At 38.9% G+C, this 16,099-nt stretch overlaps 3 protein-coding genes across 15 annotated transcripts in view; 1 reads left to right on the top strand and 2 right to left on the bottom strand.

Moving 5' to 3' along the window:
• Positions 1–16,099, top strand: part of Wdr62 (WD repeat domain 62) — a 227,182-nt gene that overhangs the window by 90,154 nt on the left and 120,929 nt on the right. The window lies entirely within an intron of this gene.
• The window catches only part of LOC143907335 (uncharacterized), a 181,526-nt gene that overhangs the window by 45,988 nt on the left and 119,439 nt on the right, over positions 1–16,099 (bottom strand). The window lies entirely within an intron of this gene.
• Positions 5,114–7,744, bottom strand: LOC143907300 (uncharacterized). 2 transcript variants are annotated; one of them, XM_077423984.1, is made up of 2 exons: positions 5,737–7,744; positions 5,114–5,617 (listed from the first exon to the last, which is right to left on the bottom strand). In XM_077423984.1, exons 1-2 carry the CDS (start codon positions 6,607–6,609, stop codon positions 5,594–5,596), a joined length of 897 nt encoding a protein of 298 aa, XP_077280110.1. In that variant the 5' UTR covers positions 6,610–7,744; the 3' UTR covers positions 5,114–5,593. The 2 variants fall into 2 exon arrangements, with proteins under 2 accessions (XP_077280110.1, XP_077280111.1); XM_077423985.1 differs by having other exon boundaries at positions 5,911–7,744.

Genomic DNA, 16,099 nt, shown 5'->3' with positions numbered 1-16,099 from the left:
TGTCCCAGGTTGCCGATGACGAGGTCCACATAGTGCGCTTTATAGTTTTCGGTGTCCAGGTGTAATAATACGTTGAATTCGATGTCTACGTGTCCCAGGTTGCCGATGACGAGGTCCACATAGTGCGCTCCGTAGTTTTTGGTGTCTACGTGTATTAATATCTTGAATTCGATGTCCACGTGTCCCAGGTTGCCGATGACGGGATCCAGATAATGCGCTTCATAGTTTTCGGTGTCCAGGTGTAATCGTACGTTGAATTCGATGTCTAGGTGTCCCAGGTTGCCGATGACGAGGTCCACATAGTGCGCTCCGTAGTTTTCGGTGTCTACGTGTATTAATACCTTGAATTCGATGTTCACGTGTCCCAGGTTGCCGATGACGAGGTCCACATAGTGCGCTTCATAGTTTTCGGTGTCCAGGTGTAATAATACGTTGAATGCGATGTCTACGTGTCCCAGGTTGCCGATGACGAGGTCCACACAGTGCGCTCCGTAGTTTTCGGTGTCTACGTGTATTAATACCCTGAATTCGATGTTCACGTATCCCAGGTTGCCGATGACAAGGTCCACATAGTGCGCTCCGTAGTTTTCGGTGTCTACGTGTATTAATACTTTGAATTCGATGTCCACGTATCCCAGGTTGCCGATGACGGGATCCAGATAGTGCGCTTCATAGTTTCCGGTGTCCAGGTGTAATCGTACGTTGAATTTGATGTCTAGGTGTCCCAGGTTGCCGATGACAAGGTCCACATAGTGCGTTTCGTAGTTTTCGGTGTCCAGGTGTAATAATACGTTGAATTCGATGTCTACGTGTCCCAGGTTGCCGATGACGAGGTCCACATAGTGCGCTCCGTAGTTTTTGGTGTCTACGTGTATTAATATCTTGAATTCGATGTCCACGTGTCCCAGGTTGCCGATGACGGGATCCAGATAATGCGCTTCATAGTTTTCGGTGTCCAGGTGTAATCGTACGTTGAATTCGATGTCTAGGTGTCCCAGGTTGCCGATGACGAGGTCCAGATAGTGCGCTTTATAGTTTTCGGTGTCCAGGTGTAATAATACGTTGAATTCGATGTCTACGTGTCCCAGGTTGCCGATGACGAGGTCCACATAGTGCGCTCCGTAGTTTTTGGTGTCTACGTGTATTAATATCTTGAATTCGATGTCTACGTGTCCCAGGTTGCCGATGACGAGGTCCACACAGTGCGCTCCGTAGTTTTCGGTGTCTACGTGTATTAATACCTTGAATTCGATGTCCACGTGTCCCAGGTTGCCGATGACGAGGTCCACATAGTGCGCTTTATAGTTTTCGGTGTCCAGGTGTAATAATACGTTGAATTCGATGTCTACGTGTCCCAGGTTGCCGATGACGAGGTCCACATAGTGCGCTCCGTAGTTTTTGGTGTCTACGTGTATTAATATCTTGAATTCGATGTCCACGTGTCCCAGGTTGCCGATGACGGGATCCAGATAATGCGCTTCATAGTTTTCGGTGTCCAGGTGTAATCGTACGTTGAATTCGATGTCTAGGTGTCCCAGGTTGCCGATGACGAGGTCCACATAGTGCGCTCCGTAGTTTTCGGTGTCTACGTGTATTAATACCTTGAATTCGATGTTCACGTGTCCCAGGTTGCCGATGACGAGGTCCACATAGTGCGCTTCATAGTTTTCGGTGTCCAGGTGTAATAATACGTTGAATGCGATGTCTACGTGTCCCAGGTTGCCGATGACGAGGTCCACACAGTGCGCTCCGTAGTTTTCGGTGTCTACGTGTATTAATACCCTGAATTCGATGTTCACGTATCCCAGGTTGCCGATGACAAGGTCCACATAGTGCGCTCCGTAGTTTTCGGTGTCTACGTGTATTAATATTTTGAATTCGATGTCCACGTATCCCAGGTTGCCGATGACGGGATCCAGATAGTGCGCTTCATAGTTTCCGGTGTCCAGGTGTAATCGTACGTTGAATTTGATGTCTAGGTGTCCCAGGTTGCCGATGACAAGGTCCACATAGTGCGTTTCGTAGTTTTCGGTGTCCAGGTGAAATAATACGTTGAATTCGATGTCTACGTGTCCCAGGTTGCCGATGACGAGGTCCACATAGTGCGCTCCGTAGTTTTTGGTGTCTACGTGTATTAATATCTTGAATTCGATGTCCACGTGTCCCAGGTTGCCGATGACGGGATCCAGATAATGCGCTTCATAGTTTTCGGTGTCCAGGTGTAATCGTACGTTGAATTCGATGTCTAGGTGTCCCAGGTTGCCGATGACGAGGTCCACATAGTGCGCTCCGTAGTTTTCGGTGTCTACGTGTATTAATACCTTGAATTCGATGTCCATGTGTCCCAGGTTGCCGATGACGAGGTCCACATAGTGCGCTCCGTAGTTTTCGGTGTCTACGTGTATTAATACCTTGAATTCGATGTTCACGTATCCCAGGTTGCCGATGACAAGGTCCACATAGTGCGCTTCGTAGTTTTCGGTGTCCAGGTGTAATAATATGTTGAATTCAATGTTTAGGTGTCCCAGGTTGCCGATGACAAGATCCACATATTGCGCTCCGTAGTTTTCGGTGTCTACGTGTAATAATACCTTGAAATTGATTTCTAGGTGTCCCAGGTTGCTGATGACGAGGTCCACATAGTGCGCTTCATAGTTTTTGGTGTCTAGGTGTATTAATAACTTTAAATCTGAATATGTGCGTTCAGCCGATATTCCGCTAGCTTAGCAATCGTGAGCAGTTGCTCGTTTTTGCTCGTTTCCTCTCTTTTTAATCCAGTAAGTCAAAAAAGAGGAAACGAGCGAAAACGAGCGACTGCTCACGATTGCTAGGCTAGCAAAGTATCGGCTAAACGCACCCAATGTAGGACACGTAGATATCGAATTCGAAATATTAATACATGTAGACACCGAAAACTACGAAGCGCACTATGTGGACCTCGTCATCGGCAACTTGGAACACGTGGCCATCGAATTCAAGGTATTAATACACCTGGACACCGAAAACTATAGAGCGCGCTATGTGGACCTCGTCATCGGCAACCTGGGACACCTAAACATTGAATTCAAGCTTGATTCATAAAAATCGACTTAAAATTTCCCTAGCGGCAGAATTAAAATTATGTCATGACATAATAAAAATCGCTGAATTAAAATTATGTCTAGACATAATAAAAATTGGACAAAAATTATGTTTAGACATAATAAAAATTGGATGAATTAAAATTATGTCTGACGTAAAAATAATTATCAAAAATATCGATACCTGAAGATATCGGTACATATACAGTTGCGAACAACATTCAGTAAGACACGCAAATAAAAATAAATAAAGAATTTTACAGTTAACGACTTATTAACATTAATCATGCTTTATTGCGATTATGTTTTATGTTGAAATTGAAAAATATATACAAGGTGTACAACTAAAAGGGTTACAAATTATTATTTTTAAAAAACTGAGCAAAATATTAAATTGTTGTTTTCTTTAGAAATAATAGTCCGTAACACTTTTAGCTTCATACCTTGTATTATATACGGTTTATGAGATTATAAGATATATTGTTTATAAGATTAAGATGCGTAACACTACAAAAAGGCGTGATATCCGTACAAAATTACTTTTTTAAAAAAAAAGTAAAATGAGCGCCAAGTACACGCATAATAGTGTATATGTATTATGTTGTTACCCTGTTATGTTGTTACCTCGAAAAAAACAAAGTGGTAGTATTATACCTCCAAATAGCTTTATCCTGTACATACTGTTTATACAATGCGTAATATACTACAAAAAGGCGTGATATCCACACAAAATTACCTTTTTTAAAAAAAGGTAAAAAAAGGCGCCAAGTACACGTATAGTAGTGTATATGTTGTTACCTAAAAAAAAAAGAAAGTGGTAGTATTATACCTCGAAAAAACCTAAGTAACAAGTGGTAGATCTTTATATCTCGAAAAATCTCGAAAAAATCTAAGCAGTAGTATCTTTATTTCCGAAAAATTATAACCCAAGTGATACACGTCACAAAATTATGTCACCTTATCAAAAAGAAGAGTCGCGCTTCAAGTGATCTATTACAATTACAAAAAAGAAATGATATCTCTTTAAGTTAGAGCGCCAATTACAGAGAGAACATGTATATTGCCTCAAAAAATAATTGTTGCACTACATTGAAAAATCTTTACATTGTGTCAATTAGAAAAGAATGTATAATAACAATTTTATAAGATTAAAAAATTTTATTTAAATTTAACAAGGGAATACAAGATATTTAAATACAAAGTTATTTACATGTGTATTTTTTAATGGCCACAAAGAATTACAGAAGTAACAGTACAAAATAAAAATATTTTATTAAAATACATAAATTTTTCTTGTAAAAAAACTTGGCGCTGCTAGACCTTTTAAATAAATAAGGACAACAATAAATAAAAATAATTCAGAGAAGAATACAATGGGAGTAATATTAAATGATTATCAGCGTGGATGTGGGAGTGAGTGATATGGGTGTGCGTGACTACGCGGACGGCGGATAATGCGGCTTATAATTAAGTATAGAATAAGTTTATTTATTTATTTAAAATTTCGAGGTCTAGCAGCGCCAAGTTTTTTTAGAATTTCCTGGGGAGTACTACAGGGTGTATAGTTTTTCGTTACCGATCTTTTGGAAACCGGTTTTTCTAATTTCTTCAATTTTTTGGGAAATAATTGACGGAATCTCAAAGAATTATATATGAAACAGGGGTAGAATTTTCCGGGGAGTGATATAAAGTGTACAATTTTTGTTACAGATCTTTTTGGAAACCGGTTTTTTTAATTTTTCTAATTTTTCGGGAAATAATTGATTGAATTTCAAAGAATTATACATGAAGTAGGGGTAGAATTTTCCGGGGACTGCTATAAAGTGTACTATTTTTTGTTACCAAATTTTTTGGAAATCGGTTTTGAATGACCGAATCTCAAAGAATTGTACATAAAGTAGGGGTTGAATTTCCCGGGAGTGCTATAAAGTATATAATTTTTTGTTGTCGATTTTTTTGGAAAGGGAGGGAGAGGGAGAGAGAAGGAGAGAGAAAGAAAAAGAGGGGAGGAGGGAGGGGTGAGAGAGAGAGAGAGAATGAATGAATGATTTTTATTATGCCCTAGTTTAAACTTTAGGCAACTCAAGAGATATACAAAAGATACAAAAATTATAATAATTATACAACGAAAGCAAATATGAATAACAGAGTGTAATCGCCACAGATAAGCATATACGGTAAATAAAATCGGAAAACGGAGAATCGCGCTACGCTTCCTCGCTAAAATCTATACTATTTACTATTTACAATGTACACGGCGACTAGCTCTGCAGGGGATAGGCACTCCTCTCCAGTGAGAAGAGGTAATCGTGGAGTTTGGATTTGAAAGCGGCAACAGACGTAGCCGACACCACCTCGATAGGAAGTGAGTCCCAGAAATAGATTCCTTGAGACAGTCATGTGGGGCAGCAGGAACCCGACACACACCCTCCTCGGGTCACTGAAACTCCGCGAAATCAGCGTCGGAAGTAATCAATATAGGAGGCTGACCACGGTCTTTACGGACGAAGATCCTACCATCCCTGCTCCACACATGCCTGTAAGAAGATTGCCTTGCTCTCACCCTCGTTCGACGCAATAAATTGTAAGTGTCGGCCGGGAGCAGCTCGTTTACGTATACGCTGCCCGAGGCACCACTCCCAAAAACATCGCCCACCGACAGACGTCGTCTAACACGCATCACTTTGAGAACGTGATCCCGAATCTCGCGCGACTTGAGCGCAACTATCACTGATCTCCTACGATTAGTCGCCTCGGCCCGCCCGTCAGAAGCCAAAGCCGAAGCAACGCTCGACGCCCCGTCTGCCCCGACCGACACACCACGCCTCACCGCATCACGGGTCTCCAGGACGTCGGTGACAAGTTGAGGAATACCCAACGCTGTGAAGACGCTTCTGGCTATCACACCGGAAGCTTCAGTAATCTCGCTCGGAATACCCGAGATAATGATATCCGACGTTCTGGAGACCGACGATGCAGCAGACGACTCGCAAGCCACACGCTGAGCACTCTCCAGTTGGACGCTCCGAGCCTCCAAAGCCGCTATTCTTTCACCGTGATCCTTCGCGATTTTCAAAATGTCTGGTAATTGGTCAAGTTTACGCGCGAAGTCAGCGTTCACGGCCTCTTGGCGACCGATAAAGGCCGATATTTTTTTGTCCGATTTCTCGAATACAGCAGTAAACTTTTTGTCGAGTTCGTCCAGCCTGGCTGCGAATTTTTTGTCAGACTCTTCGATTTTAGACAGAATTGATTGCAGCAGCGCATCGGTGGTCGACGAATGCGCACCAGGTGAAGCAGTAGCCCCCACACCCGGGGAAGCAGAGCTGCGAAGATCACTGGATCGAGGTGCCTGAGTGTCCCTAGGCGTTAGCGGCATTTTGGACAAGCGCTCCCTGCAGCAGTCACCTGCAGACTTAGTGACAAGATAAGCCCTGACGCAACCAGGGTGGAAGGCTCTTCCGCACTCCACGCACGACTCGAACAGACCGGCAATAGATTTGGAGCACCTGGTGCAAATTCGCTGCATAGATCCAGATATTGATACTATGGTCGGAAAAGCGAGATCACGGCAGGTGTCACTATGCGCGCACAATCTGGGTGGCACGCCTGTGCGCGGTGAAGGTGGCAACACGCTAGCACCGGCTTAGTTTGCTCGAGAGGTGGCACACATGCGCGCGTACAGGTGCAAATGTGAGGCGCAGAAGGAGCAGACAGGCAGGAGCGTGCGCAACGAGAAGTAGTAGAGCATGCATAGAAAGGCAGGCGCATGCGCAGCAGGGCAAACGCTCGGCACGGTAGATTCCAAGAATTCCTCGGTGATTCCAGGAATGAGGTTAGGATGAACGAAGGATCTTGTCACGAAATTTCTCGGAATTGAGTGGCCAACACCAAGTAGAAGAATATGACTCGTGACAAGCAACAAAAGATTCGCTCAATTCTGTAACAAAAACGCCCGGAGGCAGCTTGCGGCAGCGAAAGAGTTTACTAATGCAAGAGCAAAGCACAAAGACAACCGCCGATACTCACAGAGAGAGAGAGAGAGAGAGAGAGAGAGAGAGAGAGAGAGAGAGAGAGAGAGAGAGAGAGAGAGAGAGAGAGAGATTATTTGCGTGTCTTAATACACATGTTCTCCGGGGCGAAGCCCGGCGGGGCATGCTAGTTTGTTATACTATTACAAAAATTAATTAAATAATTAATGTTTTTATTAAAATGATCCCTACTAATTGCGGATATTTCTTAATTTTTCCATTTTGTTTTATTTTTTTAATTATACATTAGTTTTTTATTTCTACTTTAAAATAATTTTTTAAATGTATAAAAAAAATGATTTTATTACTAAAATTATGAAATAATAAATTAGTAGCATAAATGAAGTTTTACAATCGACACAATGTTAAATCGTTGTTGACTTGAGTCTTGAGTAGTTCAGGCTACGTGGTCCATATATGGACTTGAGAATATAAGACTGAAGAATATAACAGATTTAGAATTGAATAAATTACGACTGGTTTGGCGCAATTTTTCTAATTTTATTATATTTTTAAGTTTTTTTTTACCCGTATATATTTTATATATAATTCTGATTTGGTTGATTAGTTCTTGAGGCATCCTGTCTTTTTATTAAGGATGTATCATCGGTACAGTCTTAGATGTATAGGACATAATTTTCAAAGCGCTACCAAGTGGATAAAAATTTGTAAGAATATTTTTTTAGTCTTTCTGATGTGCTACAAAAAGTAGAAACGAATCCACTAAACGGTTGCTGAGATATAACGATTTTAATTCACTGATTTTACGATTACCGATTTTTTTAAAAACCGGTTTTGAATGACTGAATTTCAAAGAATTGTACATAAAGTAGGGGTTGAATTTCCCGGGGAGTGCCATCAAGTATATAATTTTTCGTTACCGATCTTTTTGGAAAGCGGTATCAGAAGTTTGCCAAATCGGTAATCGTAAAATCAGTGAATTAAAATCGTTATATCTCAGCAACCGTTTAGTGGATTTGTTTCTACTTTTTTGTAGCACATCAGGAAGACTAAAAGAACATTCTCACAAATTTTGATCTACTTGGTAGCGTTTTGAAAATTATGTCCTATACATCTAAGACTGTACCGATGATACATCCTTAAGAACGTTCAATAAATTTATTTGATCGCAATCTGTAAACAAAACACTGTTGCTACTAAGGTGATGACAAGCGTCGTCTCCCGATCTTGGCTTAATTGTCTGAATCATGCCCAAATATTGGCTTAATTGTCTGGATTATGCCCCGATCTTGGCGTAATTGTCTGAATCGTCCCTCGATCTTGGGTTAATTGTCCGGATCATGTCCCGATCTTGGCATAATTGTCTAGATCATGCCCCGATCTTGGATTAGTTGTCTGGATCATGCCCCGATCTTGACTTAATTGCTTGAATCATACCGATCTTAGATCATAATCCGATCTAGACAATTAAGCTAAGAATATAATAAAACTATAAATAGTTCGATCTTTTAAAATTATATATGAAATAAATATAAGGGGTAGAAAAAACTGAAAAATATAATAGAATTAGAAATAGATCGATATCTCAAATATTGAGAAAGTTACAGCGTAAAACACGCTTTTCTGAAAAATGAAAATCCCCTTAAAATCCATACCGGTCGACGGATTTTAATAAAATTAGAGGAGAACATACTTTCTATGATACTCTTTTGTGTGCAAAATTTCAACCCGGTATCTAAAAAATTGTAAAAGTAATGCGTGTACAAAAAATCCGCACACACACAAACACACACACGCACACACTTCCGGACATTTTTTACTAATATGATTTCTCGAGATTTATTTCAAGCTAAACAAAAAGTACAAGAGCTATGCACTTGTATTTTGCTGTATTCCATCATTTACTATCCCCCTACACTTATATATGTATCATAAAATAACCATTAAATCTTTTACATTCTATACAGTAATCATTTTACGTGGTTGGAATATATGATCGCGCTGTTTACTACGATGAGAAATTGATTCAACTCACGACGGTTTCTTTAATATTAACAGTAAAGAACTGAAATTACAATACAATATGGCATATAAGCACATAACAGTGTGATTGCGAGCAAGTATCTTTATTTCTTCTATTTTTTTTTACTTCTGCGGCGTAAATCCCCGCGCGCCATAAATACCGGAGTTACTTGTTTCATTATCTGTTCTTTTTGGACTGTCGAAAGAAGCACTCACCTTGCGCTGATTTTACACTGCCGGCCAAAAATTTGACACCATCACATGGAAAATTTGAAAAGGTTCCAGTGAAACATTACTCGAAAATTTGATTCCATCCCTTACTTAATATTTTTTATACATTTTGAAGTTAGTAGGCATCAAGAGACACGGTAGTGTCTCGCGCCAAGTACACGCGGAGCGAGACCGACCGTGACTCTTTTACGCGACGCGACGGGTTGCGAGTACCCGAGATGTTGAGATCTCGATAACGAGTGAACGGATCAAGTTCTAAGTAGGCTTGATCGATAGCTTGGGGTCCAATTAGGGGGGGGTTTCTCTCATAATATTCCGCTACGTGCCTTACGAGCGGAGATATTGCGACGCAAAGTCCAAATGTGAAAATTTATTTTTAAGATACTCCTCCTCCTAACGCCGCGATCTATCAGAGAAACGTCACTTTCACTTTTTCGCCGCTGGCGGCGCAGGTATCGCCAGTTTCGATATCGCGCGCGTATTTCAAAATTAGGTCGATAAACTTATCGGTCAGGAGGAAGATTTCTATTTAAGTAAAAATTAGGTATATGTATAATAAATATTGAGTCAACGGAAAAGTAGGTTCTCTATGCTTGGCAGAAAGTGCCGCTAGGGAATTTTTAAGTCGATTCTTATGAATCAAGCTTGAATTTGATGTCTATGTATCCCAGGTTGCCGATGACAAGGTCCAGATAGTGCGCTTTATAGTTTTCGGTGTCCAGGTGTAATAATACGTTGAATTCGATGTCTACGTGTCCCAGGTTGCCGATGACGAGGTCCACATAGTGCGCTCCGTAGTTTTTGGTGTCTACGTGTATTAATATCTTGAATTCGATGTCCACGTGTCCCAGGTTGCCGATGACGGGATCCAGATAATGCGCTTCATAGATTTCGGTGTCCAGGTGTAATAATACGTTGAATTCGATGTCTACGGGTCCCCGGCTGCCGATGACGAGGACCACATAGCGCGCTCCGTCGTATTTGGGGTGTACGTGTATTAATATCTTGAATTCGATGTCCACGTGTCCCAGGTTGCCGATGACGAGGTCCACATAGTGCGCTCCGTAGTTTTCGGTGTCTACGTGTATTAATACCTTGAATTCGATGTCCACGTGTCCCAGGTTGCCGATGACGAGGTCCACACAGTGCGCTTTGTAGTTTTCGGTGTCCAGGTGTAATAATACGTTGAATTCGATGTCCACGTGTCCCAGGTTGCCGATGACGAGGTCCAGATAATGCGCTTCAGTAGTTTTTCGGTGTCCAGGTGTAATCGTACGTTGAATTCGATGTCTAGGTGTCCCAGGTTGCCGATGACAAGGTCCACATAGTGCGCTCCGTAGTTTTCGGTGTCTACGTGTATTAATACCTTGAATTCAATGTTCACGTGTCCCAGGTTGCCGATGACAAAATCCAGATAGTGCGCTTCATAGTTTTCGGTGTCCAAGTGTAATAATACCTCGAATTTGATGTTCACGTGTCCCAGGTTGCCGATGACGAGATCCAGATAATGCGCTTCATAGTTTTCGGTGTCCAGGTGTAATTGTACGTTGAATTCGATGTCTAGGTGTCCCAGGTTGCCGATGACAAGATCCACATAGTGCGCTCCGTAGTTTTCGGTGTCTACGTGTATTAATATTTTGAATTCGATGTCCACGTATCCCAGGTTGCCGATGACGGGATCCAGTTAGTGCGCTTCATAGTTTCCGGTGTCCAGGTGTAATCGTACGTTGAATTTGATGTCTACGTGTCCCAGGTTGCCGATGACGAGGTCCACATAGTGCGCTCCGTAGTTTTCGGTGTCTACGTGTATTAATACCTTGAATTCGATGTCCACGTGTCCCAGGTTGCTGATGACGAAGTCCACACAGTGCGCTTCGTAGTTTTCGGTGTCCAGGTGTAATAATACGTTGAATTCGATGTCCACGTGTCCCAGGTTGCCGATGACGAGGTCCACACAGTGCGCTTCGTAGTTTTCGGTGTCCAGGTGTAATCATACGTTGAATTCGATGTCTACGTGTCCCAGGTTGCCGATGACGAGGTCCACATAGTGCGCTCCGTAGTTTTCGGTGTGTACGTGTATTAATACCTTGAATTCGATGTCCACGTGTCCCAGGTTGCCGATGACGAGGTCCAGATAATGCGCTTCATAGTTTTCGGTGTCCAGGTGTAATTGTACGTTGAATTCGATGTCTAGGTGTCCCAGGTTGCCGATGACAAGATTCACATAGTGCGCTCCGTAGTTTTCGGTGTCTACGTGTATTAATATTTTGAATTCGATGTCCACGTATCCCAGGTTGCCGATGACGGGATCCAGATAGTGCGCTTCATAGTTTCCGGTGTCCAGGTGTAATCGTACGTTGAATTTGATGTCTACGTGTCCCAGGTTGCCGATGACGAGGTCCACATAGTGCGCTTCGTAGTTTTCGGTGTCCAGGTGTAATAATATGTTGAATTCAATGTTTAGGTGTCCCAGGTTGCCGATGACAAGGTCCACATATTGCGCTCCGTAGTTTTCGGTGTCTACGTGTATTAATACCTTGAAATTGATGTCTAGGTGTCTCAGGTTGCTGATGACGAGGTCCACATAATGCGCTTCATAGTTTTTGGTGTCTAGGTGTATTAATAACTTTAAATCTGAATGGGTGCGTTCAGCCGATACTCCGCTAGCCTAGCAATCGTGAGCAGTTGCTCGTTTTTGCTCGTTTCTTCTCTTTTTAATCCAGTAAGTCAAAAAAGAGGAAACGAGCGAAAACGAGCGACTGCTCACGATTGCTAGGCTAGCAAAGTATCGGCTGAACACACCCAATGTAGGACACGTAGATATCGAATTCGAGGTATTAATACATGTAGACACCGAAAACTACGAAGCGCACTATGTGGACCTCGTCATCGGCAACTTGGAACACGTGGCCATCAAGTTCAAGGTATTAATACACCTGGACACCGAAAACTATAGAGCGCGCTATGTGGACCTCGTCATCGGCAACCTGGGACACCTAAACATTGAATTCAAGCTTGATTCATAAAAATCGACTTAAAATTTCCCTAGCGGCAGAATTAAAATTATGTCATGACATAATAAAAATCGCTGAATTAAAATTATGTCTAGACATAATAAAAATTGGACAAAAATTATGTTTAGACATAATAAAAATTGGATGAATTAAAATTATGTCTGACGTAAAAATAATTATCAAAAATATCGATACCTGAAGATATCGGTACATATACAGTTGCGAACAACATTCAGTAAGACACGCAAATAAAAATAAATAAAGAATTTTACAGTTAACGACTTATTAACATTAATCATGCTTTATTGCGATTATGTTTTATGTTGAAATTGAAAAATATATACAAGGTGTACAATTAAAAGGGTTACAGATTATTATTTTTTAAAAACTGAGCAAAATATTAAATTGTTGTTTTCTTTAGAAATAATAGTCCGTAACACTTTTAGCTTCATACCTTGTATTATATACGGTTTATGAAATTTTAAGATATATTGTTTATAAGATTAAGTTGCGTAACACTACAAAAAGGCGTGATATCCGTACAAAATTACCTTTTTAAAAAAAAGGTAAAAAAAGGCGCCAAGTACACGTATAGTAGTGTATATGTTGTTACCTAAAAAAAAAAAGAAAGTGGTAGTAGATAGATATATTTATTGGCTCCCCTCAGGGTTGCAAGGCGTTTTGTAGGGAAGAAAGTGGTAGTATTATACCTCGAAAAAACCTAAGTAACAAGTGGTAGATCTTTATATCTCGAAAAATCTCGAAAAAATCTAAGCAGTAGTATTTTTATTTCCGAAAAATTATAACCCAAGTGATACACGTCACAAAATTATGTTACCTTATCAAAAAGAAGAGTCGCGCTTCAAGTGATCTATTACAATTACAAAAAAGAAATGATATCTCTTTAAGTTAGAGCGCCAATTACAGAGAGAACATGTATATTGCCTCAAAAAATAATTGTTGCACTACATTGAAAAATCTTTACATTGTGTCAATTAGAAAAGAATGTATAATAACAATTTTAAAAGATTAAAAAATTTTATTTAAATTTAACAAGGGATACAAGATATTTAAATACAAAGTTATTTACATGTGTATTTTTTAATGGCCACAAAGAATTACAGAAGTAACAGTACAAAATAAAAATATTTTATTAAAATACATAAATTTTTCTTGTAAAAAAACTTGGCGCTGCTAGACCTCGAAATTTTAAATAAATAAATAAACTTATTCTATACTTAATTATAAGCCGCATTATCCGCCGTCCGCGTAGTCACGCACACCCATATCACTCACTCCCACATCCACGCTGATAATCATTTAATATTACTCCCATTGTATTCTTCTCTGAATTATTTTTATTTATTGTTGTTTTTATTTATTTAAAAGGTCTAGCAGCGCCAAGTTTTTTTACAAGAAAAATTTATGTATTTTAATAAAATATTTTTATTTTGTACTGTTACTTCTGTAATTCTTTGTGGCCATTAAAAAATACACATGTAAATAACTTTGTATTTAAATATCTTGTATTCCCTTGTTAAATTTAAATAAAATTTTTTAATCTTTTAAAATTGTTATTATACATTCTTTTCTAATTGACACAATGTAAAGATTTTTCAATGTAGTGCAACAATTATTTTTTGAGGCAATATACATGTTCTCTCTGTAATTGGCGCTCTAACTTAAAGAGATATCATTTCTTTTTTGTAATTGTAATAGATCACTTGAAGCGCGACTCTTCTTTTTGATAAGGTAACATAATTTTGTGACGTGTATCACTTGGGTTATAATTTTTCGGAAATAAAAATACTACTGCTTAGATTTTTTCGAGATTTTTCGAGATATAAAGATCTACCACTTGTTACTTAGGTTTTTTCGAGGTATAATACTACCACTTTCTTCCCTACAAAACGCCTTGCAACCCTGAGGGGAGCCAATAAATATATCTATCTACTACCACTTTCTTTTTTTTTTTAGGTAACAACATATACACTACTATACGTGTACTTGGCGCCTTTTTTTACCTTTTTTTTAAAAAGGTAATTTTGTACGGATTATATTTACCACAGTTGTGGTAAATATAACATAACATTAATTTAATATAACATAACATAAATATAACATAACATTAATTTAATTTCGAGAAAAAAGACTATCCTAAAGAAAAAGACGGTCATGAAGTTTTTTTTTTCCAAAACTAAACTGTAGACTATTTTAGAAAACTGGTAAAAAAGTTTTATCAGAAAAACATAAATAAACTTATAACTACATTACCTTGATTGGTTATTTTGACGAAGAAAGTATCTAATATTTTTTAATGTCTAATACGTTTTTTATCCTGTAAAAAATATTTTTTACAGACTTTCAAACATTTTATATTATTTTACATTTTATTATAAAGTAATGAATAAAATAATAAAAATATGTTAAATTATAATGCAAAAGTTTGATTTTATTCTATAGGTGCAAGTAGACAGTTTTCTTTAATATATAGTTTCAAACTTTTGTGTGTGTGTGGCCGGCAGTGTATTTACGTTTCATGTTTGTATAGGATCTACTATACCTACTGTAGTTTTTAATAGAACATATCTTGCTACTAATTTTTTAGTCTTTAATTGTCTGTCTCCCAATGTTTTCTTTGGTAACCATCCCTATACTTCCATATGGTTTTCTTGGCATGGTTCATCTTTAATGGATTCTTTTCTTAAACGGAATTTTTTTTGCTTGTTCTTTTATGGTGACGAAGAATTTTTATGAACACTATCTAGACCTTGTTCAATCTTTGATGGACTCTTTTTTTTTGTGTCACTACTCGATACTTGATTTTAAATATTTTTAAAATTTACTCTAATTATATATTTGTTAAGTCAATGAGATCTCGGAAACGAGTGGATGGATTCCAACGAAGATTACTTGAATTTAGTGGAAGATCAAGTAATTATATAGTCAATGACAAAACAACACGTCATTTATTGTTTCAAAATCGTTGAGTCAGAAATTTTTAGACTGTACTATGTAATTTGCCTTAAGGATATGTCAATAAAGCATACATAGCCATTATAGACAGAGTTTTTGAAAATTTATTTTTCTAATTAATTTATTTGGTAAATATACCGAATAGGGAACTCACCTCCAATGTCCTTGACATATGTTGTCAAGGACATGACCCTGAGTAACTTTTTCTTATAACTTAATCGTCGTTCATTGCGTATTTAAAAGTTATGAATAAAAAAGTTTAAGAAATATAACAGTTTGTATCGAATTTATATAAGGGAAGTAATTTGCTGATATGTGTGTATAAACAATAGGGGCTGCCGCTTCTCTCCCGCAGGCAGGGATGGATGGAGGTGGACCTCGCTTTGCGTGGAAAGTTGAAAACTCGAACCGTACAATGATAAACCTTTTGTTTCGCTCTGTAAGCAGGGGAGATATAAAAAAAAAGTACCTTATTGGAAGTGTCTCCCCTCATCTTCATTTTTACCCCCTTTTCTATTCTAACTATTCTCTACTTTAATAATGACTGTTCAATATATTACGATTCACTGCTTTAAATGACTTTCCTTCGTTCATACATGTACTATTTCCACATACATTAGTCGTTTGTATCTTTCAATACTCAAAATAACTACTATATTTTTTAAACTTTTTTTGTTCACGACTTTTAAATAAGTAATGAGCGACGATTAAGTTATGAGGAAAAGTTACTCAGGGTCATGTCCTTGACAACATATGTCAAGGTCAAGATTATTGAAGGTGGGTC

Source organism: Temnothorax americanus, unplaced genomic scaffold (genome assembly GCF_048541705.1).
Source record: "Temnothorax americanus isolate GAGA-0224 unplaced genomic scaffold, ASM4854170v1 Scaffold8, whole genome shotgun sequence".
NCBI classification, from domain to species: domain Eukaryota; kingdom Metazoa; phylum Arthropoda; class Insecta; order Hymenoptera; family Formicidae; genus Temnothorax; species Temnothorax americanus.
The sequence above is the reverse complement of the archived record's forward strand: the minus strand, read 5'-3'. Positions and strand labels throughout refer to the sequence as shown.